Genomic DNA, 12,723 nt, shown 5'->3' with positions numbered 1-12,723 from the left:
TTCTCCTCCTCCTTCACCCATCTATCAATCCATCCGTCCATCCCCTCGCTCCCAGCTCCAGGACCCAGAGCGCTGACGCGTCACGAAGACGGGCACACGCAGACAGTGGGCCTTACGAATAGAGGCCGGCGCACGCAGGGCCCTTTCACGTGGGGGGCACATCTGTGCCGACAGCGTACGACGCCGTGTTCGCAGACCCCGCCCGTCGCGAGGCGGTCGGTCACGACTCCGGCCAACCTGATAGCTGCCGTTAGGCACCATAGAGTCTTCAGTGGGAAAACTATTGGCCCGGATTTTCCCCGGCGAGCCCAGAGGCCCCGGGACAACCCGAGGCCGACCCGAGACCAGGTGGCAAACGACCAGATATTATTTAGAAGCGACTACTACGGGGTCAGGTTCTTGCCCCTGTGTGGCGTTGGCCTGTCTGTGTCCTGCAGCGAGCCAGTCCGCACTTTTCAGCTGCAGAGGCGGCCCTGCGTTCGGCGCGGATTTCTTTTCGGCAAAAGTGGCGGGGTCGCGACCTCTCGACGGAAGGCTTCGAGCCTCCCGTTCCGCGTCCACCTCCGTTATTCCACCTCCATTGATCGCCTTGCGAGCTATTAACAATGAAAGCTCTTCATCAGCCGGTCACTATACCGCCTAAAAGAGGACTAATTATTGTAATTAAGGCCCGTCAAGCGGTTCGGCCTCTCTAAGGTCACGCGGTGGGCGCAGCGCCAATAGATAGACTTCTGTCTGGCAAGTCGTACCATCGGATGATCCGCCCTTGGCATTTTGCCGTCCCGACAAACCGGGCTCCTGATCCTTCGGATAAGAGGCTACCTCGGGTTACACTGATCACAAGCTCGAAACGCTTCGATTCGATAATTCGAGATCTAGCGTCGAGGCGAGGAGGATTGATCGAGTGTTTACTCCACTGCCATTCTGGATTGCAAGCGTAGGATTTTTCGAGAGTATGGATCGTGTGAAGACGATCAGTTTTCTCCGTCTCTATTTTTTTTTTCTTTCTTTCGTTTTTCATTTACAGACAGACCCGGGTGGCGATGACTTTTCATAACCTGATCGTAAGAACCTTTCAAACTGTCATGTGACAAGTCTCGGCGAAAAATTATAACAAGAATTATTATGTCTCTGCTTTACTTTCTGGAGTTTTTCATTGGCGATCTAAATTTGGACGATCAGATAGTCAGGGACGCCGGGGAAACCGAGTTCGTCGTCAGGATAGATGTCATCGATTTTCCGACCTTCCAGATAACTCGTCAGAATTTGTCCTGCGCCGAAGTGCCGCCTTCCGTCGAGGGCAATCGTCACCTAGACTTCGGGGCTGGCCAAGCATGCCACTTCACTTCACCACCTCAAAAATTAATCCAGAAAATTCTGAGACACCCGCTTTCGATAAAGATACTTCGTCAGGGTGACTCGATTCCGACCTGTCTCGCGGAATTTCCCTTATCCGGCTGCCTCTGTGACCAGGTGAAGAAAATCTCGAAGATCCTTGTGTAAAGATGCGTATTAATTAGCGGCCTCTCTCATGAAATGATACGTTAAGCAAGTGTCACAGAATCCAACCTCACGTTACGTAGAAATTAAAAGATTAGATAATAAGAATATGTTCCAAAGAAAGAAGTGACTTGAAACTTTCAACATTTAACGGGTATTTTTATAATGGCAGATACGTTTCCGATGTGTATTATACTCTGCTTGAAGAGCCTTCCGTAAATATGCAGTTTGCTGTGTCATTTAAAGACACAATACGACGATCGAAAGAGTTTTAAATGCTACTTATTTCCTGGCTATGTTTAAAAGTGTTCAGAAATATTCTTACAGATGTGGGTTGAGTAGAAGAACCATCTGAATTTGCCACGCGCAGTTTCTCTCTCTTTCTTGCGTTCCACTCTGTTCCAGGCGAAGGCTTTGGCGGAAGATTCTTTCGTCTCAAGTCCCTACGTCTTCTGTGGTTCGATCAGGCTGGTAGACCTGGGTGGAAATCGAGCTGGCAGCATAAGCATCGCCCTGCGAATAACCTGCCAGGGCAGATACGTCCTTACCAGCTACGTCCTCGAGGATGGATGCTTCGTGTTCAAGAACAGTGGCGTAGGTGCTGAGTTCAAGGTGAGAGAAATTGGCCAGGATCGATACCAAGTCGAAGGGGGAAAGGAGAGCGATGAAAACTTCCTCCCATGGGAAAACCTGATGCGCGAGGTCGCCGGGATCTCCCCTGGAGCCGGGCGTCTCGCTCTGGGTAAACCGGTGCTCAAACCACCCCGAGCACCTCTGACTCCAGCCGATTCAGCCCCGGTCCAAGAGAAATTGACGACAAAGAAGGAGAATAAAGGAAAGAAGAAAGGAAAGGAGAAAAAATAAAGGACGGCCCAAACTGCGCGGTTCGAACTCTCGTCATCGGCCGCCTTGTCCTACTGATCTCTCTCTCTCTCTCTCTATCTGCTCTCTCCTCTCCCCCGCTCTCTCTCCCTCTCTCTCTCTCTCTCTCTCCATCCTCTCCAGCACTCTCCTCGTTCCGCTCGCGAGACCGCGGTCGTGTCCTACGAAGACAAATCTCCGGGGTTGGCGAACAGGTTTACGCGTTTACGTAAACCCGACGCGATTCCTGCAGACCCCCTGATCCTCACCCCCCTCCCTCGGGGTCCCCGGTTCTTACGGAGCGCTGCGTCGTGTTCGACGTGCTTTCCAACTCCTCGTACGTCTTCGCCTGAATCAATTCCCTGTAAATCATAATAAACGGGGCCCACCGGTAAGCGCGGACCACAACGTTGTTTTTCTTTTCTTCCTCTTTTATTCCTCCTTTCGTAGTTACTTTACCCCGGCCGTCATTTCCGTTGCGTGAGAACACGGATGTACTCTGAGCGTCGCCGCACCTTCGGACCGATTACTCAACACGGTTGCAGGATAGTGGAAGAGGCTCTATTGGCTAATTATCATACGATGTGAGGAGGCAAAAATCCATTGCGTACCGCGCAGCTTTTACTCATCGTAAACGTTTAACATTTCGCAAACAACAGCAGATGTTGCGGTAGCCGTATTAGGTTCACGAGCTATTTACCATGGGTTTATTATACTTGTAGACCGGCAACACTTAACTGCAGAAATTTTATTTTTCTCACAGTAATTACAACGCCGGTGCAAAAATCATCCTGTATTTCATTGAGGTTGTGCCACCCGGTGTTTCACGAGAACGCAATTGTATATTAACCGACTTTACGCTGCTGTACGAAATAACTTCCGATACAAGTGCGAATGGAAGACACGCCCATACTTGGCTATGGACGAGTGGCTAATATTTAAACACAGGGATCAGATATTATTACTCGGGAACGTAGCTGCGTACCTACGCCAACGATGCAAAACCCATTACCGTTTTTAGCCGAACGATTAAAATAATGAACGAGAAAGGACGGATGCTTCCGGAGTGAAAACGAAGGCTAAGAAGAACACCATCACCGTCTTCTCATCAAACGATGCGGACAACTCTTAAGGTAAGAACAAACTTTCAGAATCCACTTATATTTAGTGCGTGGCGACGTTGGAATTATACTTCTCACCGTTTTTGTAACATCCTTCGTTTACGATTTCACAAAATTCAATCCACCGCGTCCAAATATAATAACCCTGTAAAAACCCGCCAAGATGCATGTTCCCCGTCCGCCTCCTAACGACGTCAAGTTCTCGATAAATATCACGATTTCACGAATCGTTTCACGCAATTCACATGTCGTTCCTCAACCCGATACGTATGCTTCGTGTAACATCAACTCGACGCCGTTCACGAATGTGCATCGAGGATGATGTGTCGGTAAACGCAAACATGCAGGCTTGCTCGCGTGCTCACGGATCGTAAGATTTCCGGTCGCGAGGTGGGGCTGGACCACGGGATGAATTTACGGCCTTGGTCTCCCACTTGCTGCCTCAGTTCCCCGGCCGGGAACAGTCGCACAATTTACCCGGGTGCTTGGGTGGATCTCTGACTGTGGTTGGACTTTCGTCAGGGTCAGGATCGGGACGTCGCAGGTAAGATACGTATGAGAGATTGTTTAAGATATGAGGAACGAGGCTGGTGGCGATGCGGCGCGTGTGAGTGGTCAGGCAGTAGAACGGTGAAAGAGGAACGACGTGGTAAAAACGATCGTAAACACCGGATCGCGGTGGTAGAAATCACGTATTGGAGATGACCGATTGTAACGGCTTGTTTTTAGATACTTACAGCGTTAGATTCCTTTGTCGTCCTGTAATAGCGGGTTGCGCGTGGCCTGGAAAAACTCTCGAGGAAAGTATCCGGCGCACGTATCCCGCACGAGCAATTATCTGCTTAGCCTTATAATATTACGTCTACGTTCGACGTTGTGAAAAAGCGTACTTCGCCACACAAACTTTACGACGCTGCCGTCGCGAAACTTCTTGGCAAACTTATATTTTATGAAATACCCGTTCACCGAGTACTAAATACACTATAAAGCCCGTGTCGATTATCAGTAAACTCTTAAATGCCTTTGCAAACTACGCTGAAAGTATTACATATCGGACGCTTGTCTTTCATAACCTTTGTCTACTACCCGATATTCTCGTTTACTCTTTCTCTCTCTCTCTGACTTCGTACACGGTGATAAAATATACTCGAGAATTCTCACCTTCGTTTGACGAAAGCGACAGCAACGTTCCTCGAATCGACGGGTTAACACCAGAGCTTTTCACATGTCTTTACACGCCAAGTTGGTAATTTTTCTATTAGAAGAGGCACTCGCTCTTCAACGATGAATGTACCCTCGTCAAATTTTTTACTCGTTACACCTAAACGGGGTTCGATCACCGAAGCGATATAACGTAACTACCCATTCGGTCGGTTTTCATTCCATTCCGATGTCGGTTTAGAAATACCGAAGAAGGAGCCACTGCCCTGGTACTTAATTAATGTGTTTTACAGGCAACCCTGTATTAGCGAACGATCACCTGGCCTGGCGGAGTGACCGCGGCTGGTGATTCCTCGGGAAGATATTGACCCGGTGAATAGTGCGATAAATAAGCTTCATTAGAAATAATCAGGGGGTAGGTACGCCACAATGCTATCTAAATGACCCCTTCAATTCATTACGGACACTTCCTCGTCTCGATTCAATCAGCTGACCGCAAGAATGAAATCGCGTTCATTCGACTCTGCGCAGCCGAGCGAGCGAAATACGGAGCTTAGATTATCGCGGGCGAACGCAGCAGCGGCCGTTTTTCCCGCAGGACTCTCGGACGATAAAGAGAATCGCGAATGCATCCAGAGATATTAATTGCCTCCTTCGTCTCTCCGCAGACTCGTTGAATTTATCACTTTCGTTCGATAAGCCGATCCTGCAAGCTTTGACGCTGCTGCAGATATAGTTATGTATAACATTAATAATTTCATACCGCGTTCATTTGCAAACAATCAATTACCGCGGCTTCCAGAGTAGTCCGACGATCTGCCAATCGATGAACCGATCGCTCCGAACCGCTTGTCAATTCAGTGATGAATGGAAGACGTCAGTGACTTAGAACTGTAAAGAGCTGCCAATCTTCCTCCTCTACTTCGTCCTTCGCATTCACCTCACTTAAAGATACGTTTATGCATCACCTTTGACTGTTCGGTTTTAGCTAAGTGCACCGGCATTCACACACACACACACACGCACACACACTCACACCATCATACAATGAGGTCCGTCAACCCCGTGGACTAGGCGACTGATGTCGATGATCGGTATTAAGTTATGCCTCTACCGTAAAGATATTTGTTTCAATCACAAATTCCGTCGATTTATTTATTTTCCAATCGCGGCACGTATCGCTCTGTGTCAGCCAGACGTATTGAATTATTTTTGTTATTGTATTATACGGTGTTTGTCCGCAGTTACGGCCGGTTTACAGAAGCAAGAACGTATCGAATCATTAATAACAATATGGCAATGCCCACAACGATTTGAACATGCTTCCATTTAAATGATCCACCGGATGATCATTGCTCAATGCAACATCGATCAAACTTATCTGTTATACGACTGACAATCTAATGACCCACCTAACGAGGATTCTTCGTACGAACGGTTCCTTTCCAATTGGACATAATATATTCCGCTTGTTCATTGCCAAGCCGAACCTCTCATGTTCGATGCCTTCGATCGACTCTAGATTGACATCTTCATGGATAATTATTTCCCGAATCCCTCCAAGGATCACAATTTTCGAGATTCGCTTTACACCAATACCACCCTTCAACCGACAACTGTACATATTCACTCGCTACAACCGTGGGCTTAGTAACCGAACTTATAAACGTCGAATTTTCATCGACGTACGCAATGTCCAAGGGCGCTGTGAACTCTTTCACAATGTAACACCGATCCTTCGTCATTGAGGCTGGATTGGTCCCGCACTGCTTCCGGCACCGTAAAATTTCTAATAGTGGATCCATTGTTGGCAGATCCACCATGCCGATAAATATTTCCATTCAATGCCACACAGCTGAACCCGAAGCCTGTAAGCTCGAATTCAATTAATCGACTTGGTTATTAGTGAACCAGTCACCCGCGGTGATCCGACTGGGAATGATAAATCTGTTGTTTAATTAGTATCGCAATTAATGCGGGACTCTATGTGTACCTTGCCTTAGCCTGTGCGCTGGTCGACTTTGTACCTATGCATGCAGGTATTGCATACTCACTCCCTTCAGATAGCATCCGTGCCGGGGTCGCACGGCTTAAAAGTCACAACCGATGTTGTGCTCCGTGGTTCTGCGATAATGCACTCCTTCTACGGCATATAATAGTATGGCTATAATAACGATTTACTTGCGTAAAAATTCACGCCGCTTGAAATTAATTTCTTGGTTAACGAATCGGACGATTCTTCCCTCCACCGAGAACTGCCTCACTCCGCGTCTACGTCAGACCTCCAAATAAGAGCCCGAAATCAAAGTTCCGGTGTCGATTCATTTTCTCGTCAGCGGTTGTCACTTGGATGAAATTAAATCCGGGATCTGTGTTTTCAAATCACACGAAACATTAAAAAATCTTATAGAATTCCAATTAATCGTCGAAACCTTTGCGGATCCGATGTCAACAAGTGGTACGCTCCTCGTTTGAAACAAAATTGCAGTATGGTTTACATCTGCATTCCAACAGCATTGCCGAACGAAAAGTAGCCTCATCGTGAAAAGCCCCGAAACGAAAGCTTCGGTATTGCGAAAAGGGTCTTGGACTCGCCGCGGTTGTTTCAGCTACGTATAACTCGGGGCAAGTGGACCGTCGGTGAGCACTATGGGTCGCCGGTTTGCGCTGGCGACTCGGTTGACGGTAGCTAATTAATGTCCTGTCGTTTTCCAGGTTCTTGCCTCGGTAACACCGCGTGGCGATCCTCGGAAGGAACGACCGGCAACAGAAGCTGAAGCAGGAGCAGAAGCAGCGTGCAAGTCGGCTGCACGGGCTCATGTAATAGAGCTGATTACGGACCAATTGATGGTCACCTTTCCTACGTTAATTGCAATTACGAAATTAGTAGGGCGTGTTGTGCACATGCGTACGCTGTCATTACCGTCTCCCGCCTCTGTTCGAGGCGACGCCGGGGGCCGCAAAGCCGCCTTACCCCGACTGATAAGAACCCAAGTGCGCCACTCAGGGTGGCTTAATGGCAGACTTAAGTGGGCACACAGGATACCGCCAATCCATGCGTCGGGTTGATTTTTAGTAGAAAAATGATTGGGTTCGTAAGCCAGTTCATGTGTGATACTGGCCATGAATAATTCATGTTTAGGTACTTGGCAAGGATGAGACAACGAACCATGAGTGATCAGAAAAGCTTTAAACTGTACTGAAACTGCGGTACAAATTCAGTATAAAATTTGAACTCAAGATTCTGCATGAGATCGGAAGATGATTTGATCGGTAATCAGTTGAGGATTCTGTTTCTTAAAATTAGATTAAATTAAATATAATATGCTTCGACCAAACAACCCGTGCAGTTCAACGTACCAAATTAAGTTTATACGCCTGATTCATTATACACACTTTTTATCCCCATTCGACGGTGATTTTCTCAACAAAAAATCACCCCTGTCATTTTTCCGGTTTATAGAGGACTGGAGGTTGGAACCATTACGAATAGCTAGCTAATGGTGAGTGTGCGGAGGTGAACTCGGGCCGTGATTGGTGGTGCAGCCTAGAATTACGCTACTCATCGATGCATATAGGGAAATTACGAAGATCGCTTAGTGCCTGGAGGGTATGGAAGACTTTTCGCTTTCCTGTGTGCCCAGGCGCCGTCGGCGTGGCTGCGAAACAGTGCATAAACCCAGCCGACGAGGAACTTTGAGAAATATATTTAGAACCCGCTAAGCATGAGATCGCGGAAAATGAGACCTTCCAGCGCTCCTCGATTTCTCGCTTCTTCACCGCGCGTCTCATGGTCCGATAATAATGGGACCACGCTCGGCTGGGTCCTGATTATTATCGGTCAAGATCAAGGCCGACTAGTTACCGCCGAGCTACCGTTAAATCAGATTCCGGTACCTACCTCCGTATCAGAACCGCCGAGCGACGATCCAATTTCCAGCCTTCCTTATCATTTAATTAAAGTCGCCTGCATTGCACCTCTCGGATCATCCGTCAGAACAATATTCACCGTTCAATCCGATTAGCTCCTTAATTCCCGCACGCTGTGCTCCGTCCCGGTGCCGTGTCTCCCAACAGCTCGCTGCCTCAAAGCTATGAAACAGAAAACAGATAATCAGAAATTCGGTTCCGCCATACGTTGTACAGACGCGATGTCCCGATCCCAATGAATATGCAGGCATGCCTCTCCCTGCCCGGTGATCGCAAATTGTAACAGATTTGAGCCAGATTGCATACTTCCGAACCATAAATCGAGATTTCGCACCGGATACGGATAGCGTCGAAGAATATGGAGGACTGGGACTTAGGCCCGAGCCGCACGGCTAGATGGTGGCTCCGCAGAGCGCGAGGGAATAGCAAAGCGAGCCGAGGCTAGCTTTACCGCGTGTTCACCGTTTACCATGATTTACTCGGATCTCCTGGCATCTCAAAGCGACCGCCTCTGCTCCACTTGGGGAAGGCTACACGTTAACCTGTGTGAAGCGTCCGCCATTTGCATTTCACATTGTTATACCTGAACGAATGGTTATCCTGTCAATGCGGGTAATATATCGATAAAACTGTTATTCCTTGACCGTATGAGCCATGCACGCGTAGCGTAGTCTCTCTTTCTCTCTCTCTCTCTCTCTCTCTCTCCGTGAGGCCGATACTCGAAGATTTCACCCGGGGGCTGATGGAGGCGTAATATCTTTTCTCTTCACTTCAATAGTTAGCAGATCGAAATTGCGCCGCGTCTTGTCTCTCACACCTCGATTTACACCGCCGCGTATGGTTTACGACACATCTAAATAACGATGAGAGAAAAATCCCACCGCCGCTGCCGCCGCGCTCGAGTATTGTACACGAGAGCAAAACTTATGTAACGAAGTAGAAGAGGAAGAGGAAGAGGAAGAGGAAGAGGAAGAGGATCGGGATGACGGTGCATGAACGGTGAAAAAAAGGAACGTCCTATACCTACCAGCTCAATCGCTCGGAGCACACGTAACGAGACTTTTCAACCATCGAGATCAGCCAGGGCATTCGTCACGGAAGTTTACATTCGGACGCGGTCGATATATACTCGAGCGGATATGTCGGGGATTTTATAGTTGTCCAAGAGGCATGCAATAATTCAGACGTAATGAGGGACAGCCTTGCGCGCGCCGAGCGCCATCGGCATCGCATCAATATGGCTCAGCAGCGTTTAGTGGCCCATTATCCTTCACCTTGTACCTTTTGCACGCCCTTCGCGATCGCGGGTGACCTGAAACGCAACGCGGCTTGGCGCCAACGGTACCGAGTCGCTGTTTTTTTTTTTTTTTTATCAATAATTCCCTCCTTTCTCAACTCATATTTCACTCCTCGAGGGCACTTAGCCGTTCCAATTCCTGCCTAGGCTCCCGGCTGCTCGTCACCGGTACCCGGTGCTCGAACCCGGACCCTACATACACGCCATATCCCTGCCCCCAACTCATTCTATTCTAATGTTTAACCCCATATCGGTAAAACCGCACCGGCAGACGTTATATCGCTGACCACTTATCCGCTCTTCGGTTTACCAAACAATCGTTTCAATTACCTCCGGTAAGATCTACGAGATAATTCTACCTCGTTTCATATTGAGGATGCATCCCGTGTACAGTCCGAAGTAAAATCTACCGATACGGGAAAACAAAAATCGTACTTAAAAAGCCCGAAATTTATAGCTCGACTTAATTTTCATATCATATTTAATTCCATATTGGAGAAAGATTCGTTTCAACCAACCTCAGTTTTTGTGCTTTTCATACCTTGTAGATATTTATTGATTCACGTTTTCATTAAACTGTATAAATATTTCCCTGTGGACATTTTACAGACTATAAAAAATTATTGAATCATACACCAAATTTTTTCATACAGGAGGCCACATCGGCGAATTTTCGCCAACTAAAACATCACCATTTGCCATAGTACGTAAATATCAGTAAAACGAGGTGATACTCCGTTTCGAAATACATTATCCGCGTGAGTAGCATGCTGGAGAAGAGAAGGAAGAAAATAGCGCGGATACCGACGCATCGGAAGCTGAGTCGACGCTTTCGTCCCGGGCGATATCGATCGCTCCTTTCGTCCAAATTAACTGCGCCCAAAGTGCTGGCCTCGGTTAATTGTAGTACGGAATGAGACAGGCATCCGTAATCGGCGCCTCGGCATTTTGATTGCATTCATGAAATACCTCGGCAGGATAAAACGGCGAGAATAACGACGCAGGTGAATCGAACGGACGAATGCGAGCAGTGACCAACTTTTTCCGATCTGCGTTTTACGCCCGTTCGATGATGAATCGAAAGAGAGGAAGAAAATGTGTTTCCTTTTTGTTTCTCCGTTATTTTTGACATCGGTTGCATTAACAGGCACGACGTGTCCTGCGGCAGGATAAAAGATACGGCCCGCAGCGACAGTCTTAAATCATTGATTATGCATCTGGCCTACAGCTTTTGCAATACGCATGTTTTCCTCCGTTTTATCTTGTTTCATCGCCTCTCCGTGTCTCCCTCTCGCCTGCTCCTTTCTTCTTCCCTTCTTCCTCTTATTCTCTTCTATCTGTTTTTTACCATGCTATAGAATCACGCTATTGAGATGCCCGTAGTAACGGATCGCCCCATACACGCCTTGGACCTTTCCCTTGGGTCTTCGGTTTCTGCATGGCCTCGCTTACTGATTTTCTCATACCGGGAACACGCAACTGCGGAAGCTATCGATCCTGATAGTTTGTTAACACCTTGCTAAGCCTGACGTAACAAATCCCCCCTAGCGAATACTCAGAACCGATTCAACGATTAGAAGATCATTTTTTTCCCACTTCTACACACTTTTATTCAACAACCTCTGCGGGTTACTGTAAACGGAGTGGTATACCTAATCAGACGCAGTGATTGACGATATAAAGCCTGCATGAAAGTTGAGGGACTTATTTTTTCATGCTCTGAATAGCTTCAGAGTTCAGACAGAAAACAGCGAGACTTGACAAGACGGAGAAACTTCCTCGACATCCTTTCGGATGGCACTGTAGAGGCTGAAACATGGAGACGAGCGAGGGAACATGGACGAGAAATGAAACAAGCCGACTGAATATAGTTGAGAGACGATGAAATCCCTGTGCCTTGTAACAAAGACCGTTTGCAAGTGTCTCCGCAATATCCTGGATGCCCTTGTAATTATTCCGGATTATATTTTTCCCCCGTGGTCCGGAGTACCGGTGGAGAGTTGGCGATCTCGCGTGTCACCGAGACTTCCTGGACACGTTTCCCCGTATACGGTAAGCGGGCATTCTGCCCCCTCCCGGAGAGTCCCTGCAGCTATCTCGGCTGGTGGTAACGCGATGGTCTCGAAGGCGCAGGTGTGGCGGTCCGGACCACAAAGAGTTTGCCTTTCCGTAGATGGCTCAAGCTCCGTTTGCCCGACGTCCGGGACACGGGACGCGGTCCCGAAGCATTTGCCTGCCAAGCACGAGCCTCCTCCTGTTCCAAGGAGCGCTTCCAGGCCACCTGGAAGCCGGGCAGCGTCCTTTAAGGGCACTGGGAGCCAGATGTCCCGTCGTTCCATGACCCCCGAAAGGTCGGCCGAATGGATCAGAGCCCGTGCCGGTCAATTTCCGGCGGACAAGTGCCGCGGCGCAGCTTGACACCGACCGGAAACCAGACGGCGGCGGAGTGTCCAAGGTGACGCGTTTAATGCCGTCTTCGAGCGGACTGTCTGAGCGCGAGTGCCGGAGAGCTGGCTGCACTATTCAAATGTAATGACCGTTTATAGGAAATAATGGGAAAGCCGTAGCTCGCATTTATCAGCCGGACGCATCCCCCGCGTACCCACCATCGTCCATTCATTCATACCAACGAACCGCGCGGAGGAGAGCCGAAGAGGAGGAGGAGGATGCGGAATAATTGACTCGGGTGTCCGGGAACCAGGTGCCACCCGGCTTCGTCCTGCGGGCGAGTCCCGCGCGACGTCGATTCTCCCCGAGCTGTTGTAAAAATCCGCGAAAGTCGGTGTTGCAGGTGTGGAAACCTCGACGATCGCTGCAGGTCGTTATCCGGGAATCGGACTGCGTGGGTATAAT

The 12,723-nt window shown here is 48.5% G+C and overlaps 1 protein-coding gene across 1 annotated transcript in view; it reads right to left on the bottom strand.

Annotated features, from left to right (window-relative positions):
• LOC124219839 (protein cortex) overlaps window positions 1-12,723 on the bottom strand; it is a 245,072-nt gene that overhangs the window by 88,147 nt on the left and 144,202 nt on the right. The window contains exon 11 of the mRNA XM_046628004.2: window positions 8,545-8,735. Within this exon, the coding sequence (XP_046483960.1) occupies window positions 8,665-8,735 (71 nt within the window). The 3' untranslated portion in view covers window positions 8,545-8,664. The remainder of the gene's footprint in view (window positions 1-8,544; window positions 8,736-12,723) is intronic.

The sequence above is a fragment of the Neodiprion pinetum genome, chromosome 5, assembly GCF_021155775.2.
Source record: "Neodiprion pinetum isolate iyNeoPine1 chromosome 5, iyNeoPine1.2, whole genome shotgun sequence".
NCBI lineage: Eukaryota > Metazoa > Arthropoda > Insecta > Hymenoptera > Diprionidae > Neodiprion > Neodiprion pinetum.
Note: the sequence above shows the minus strand (reverse complement) of the source record. Positions and strands in the feature narration are given on the sequence as shown.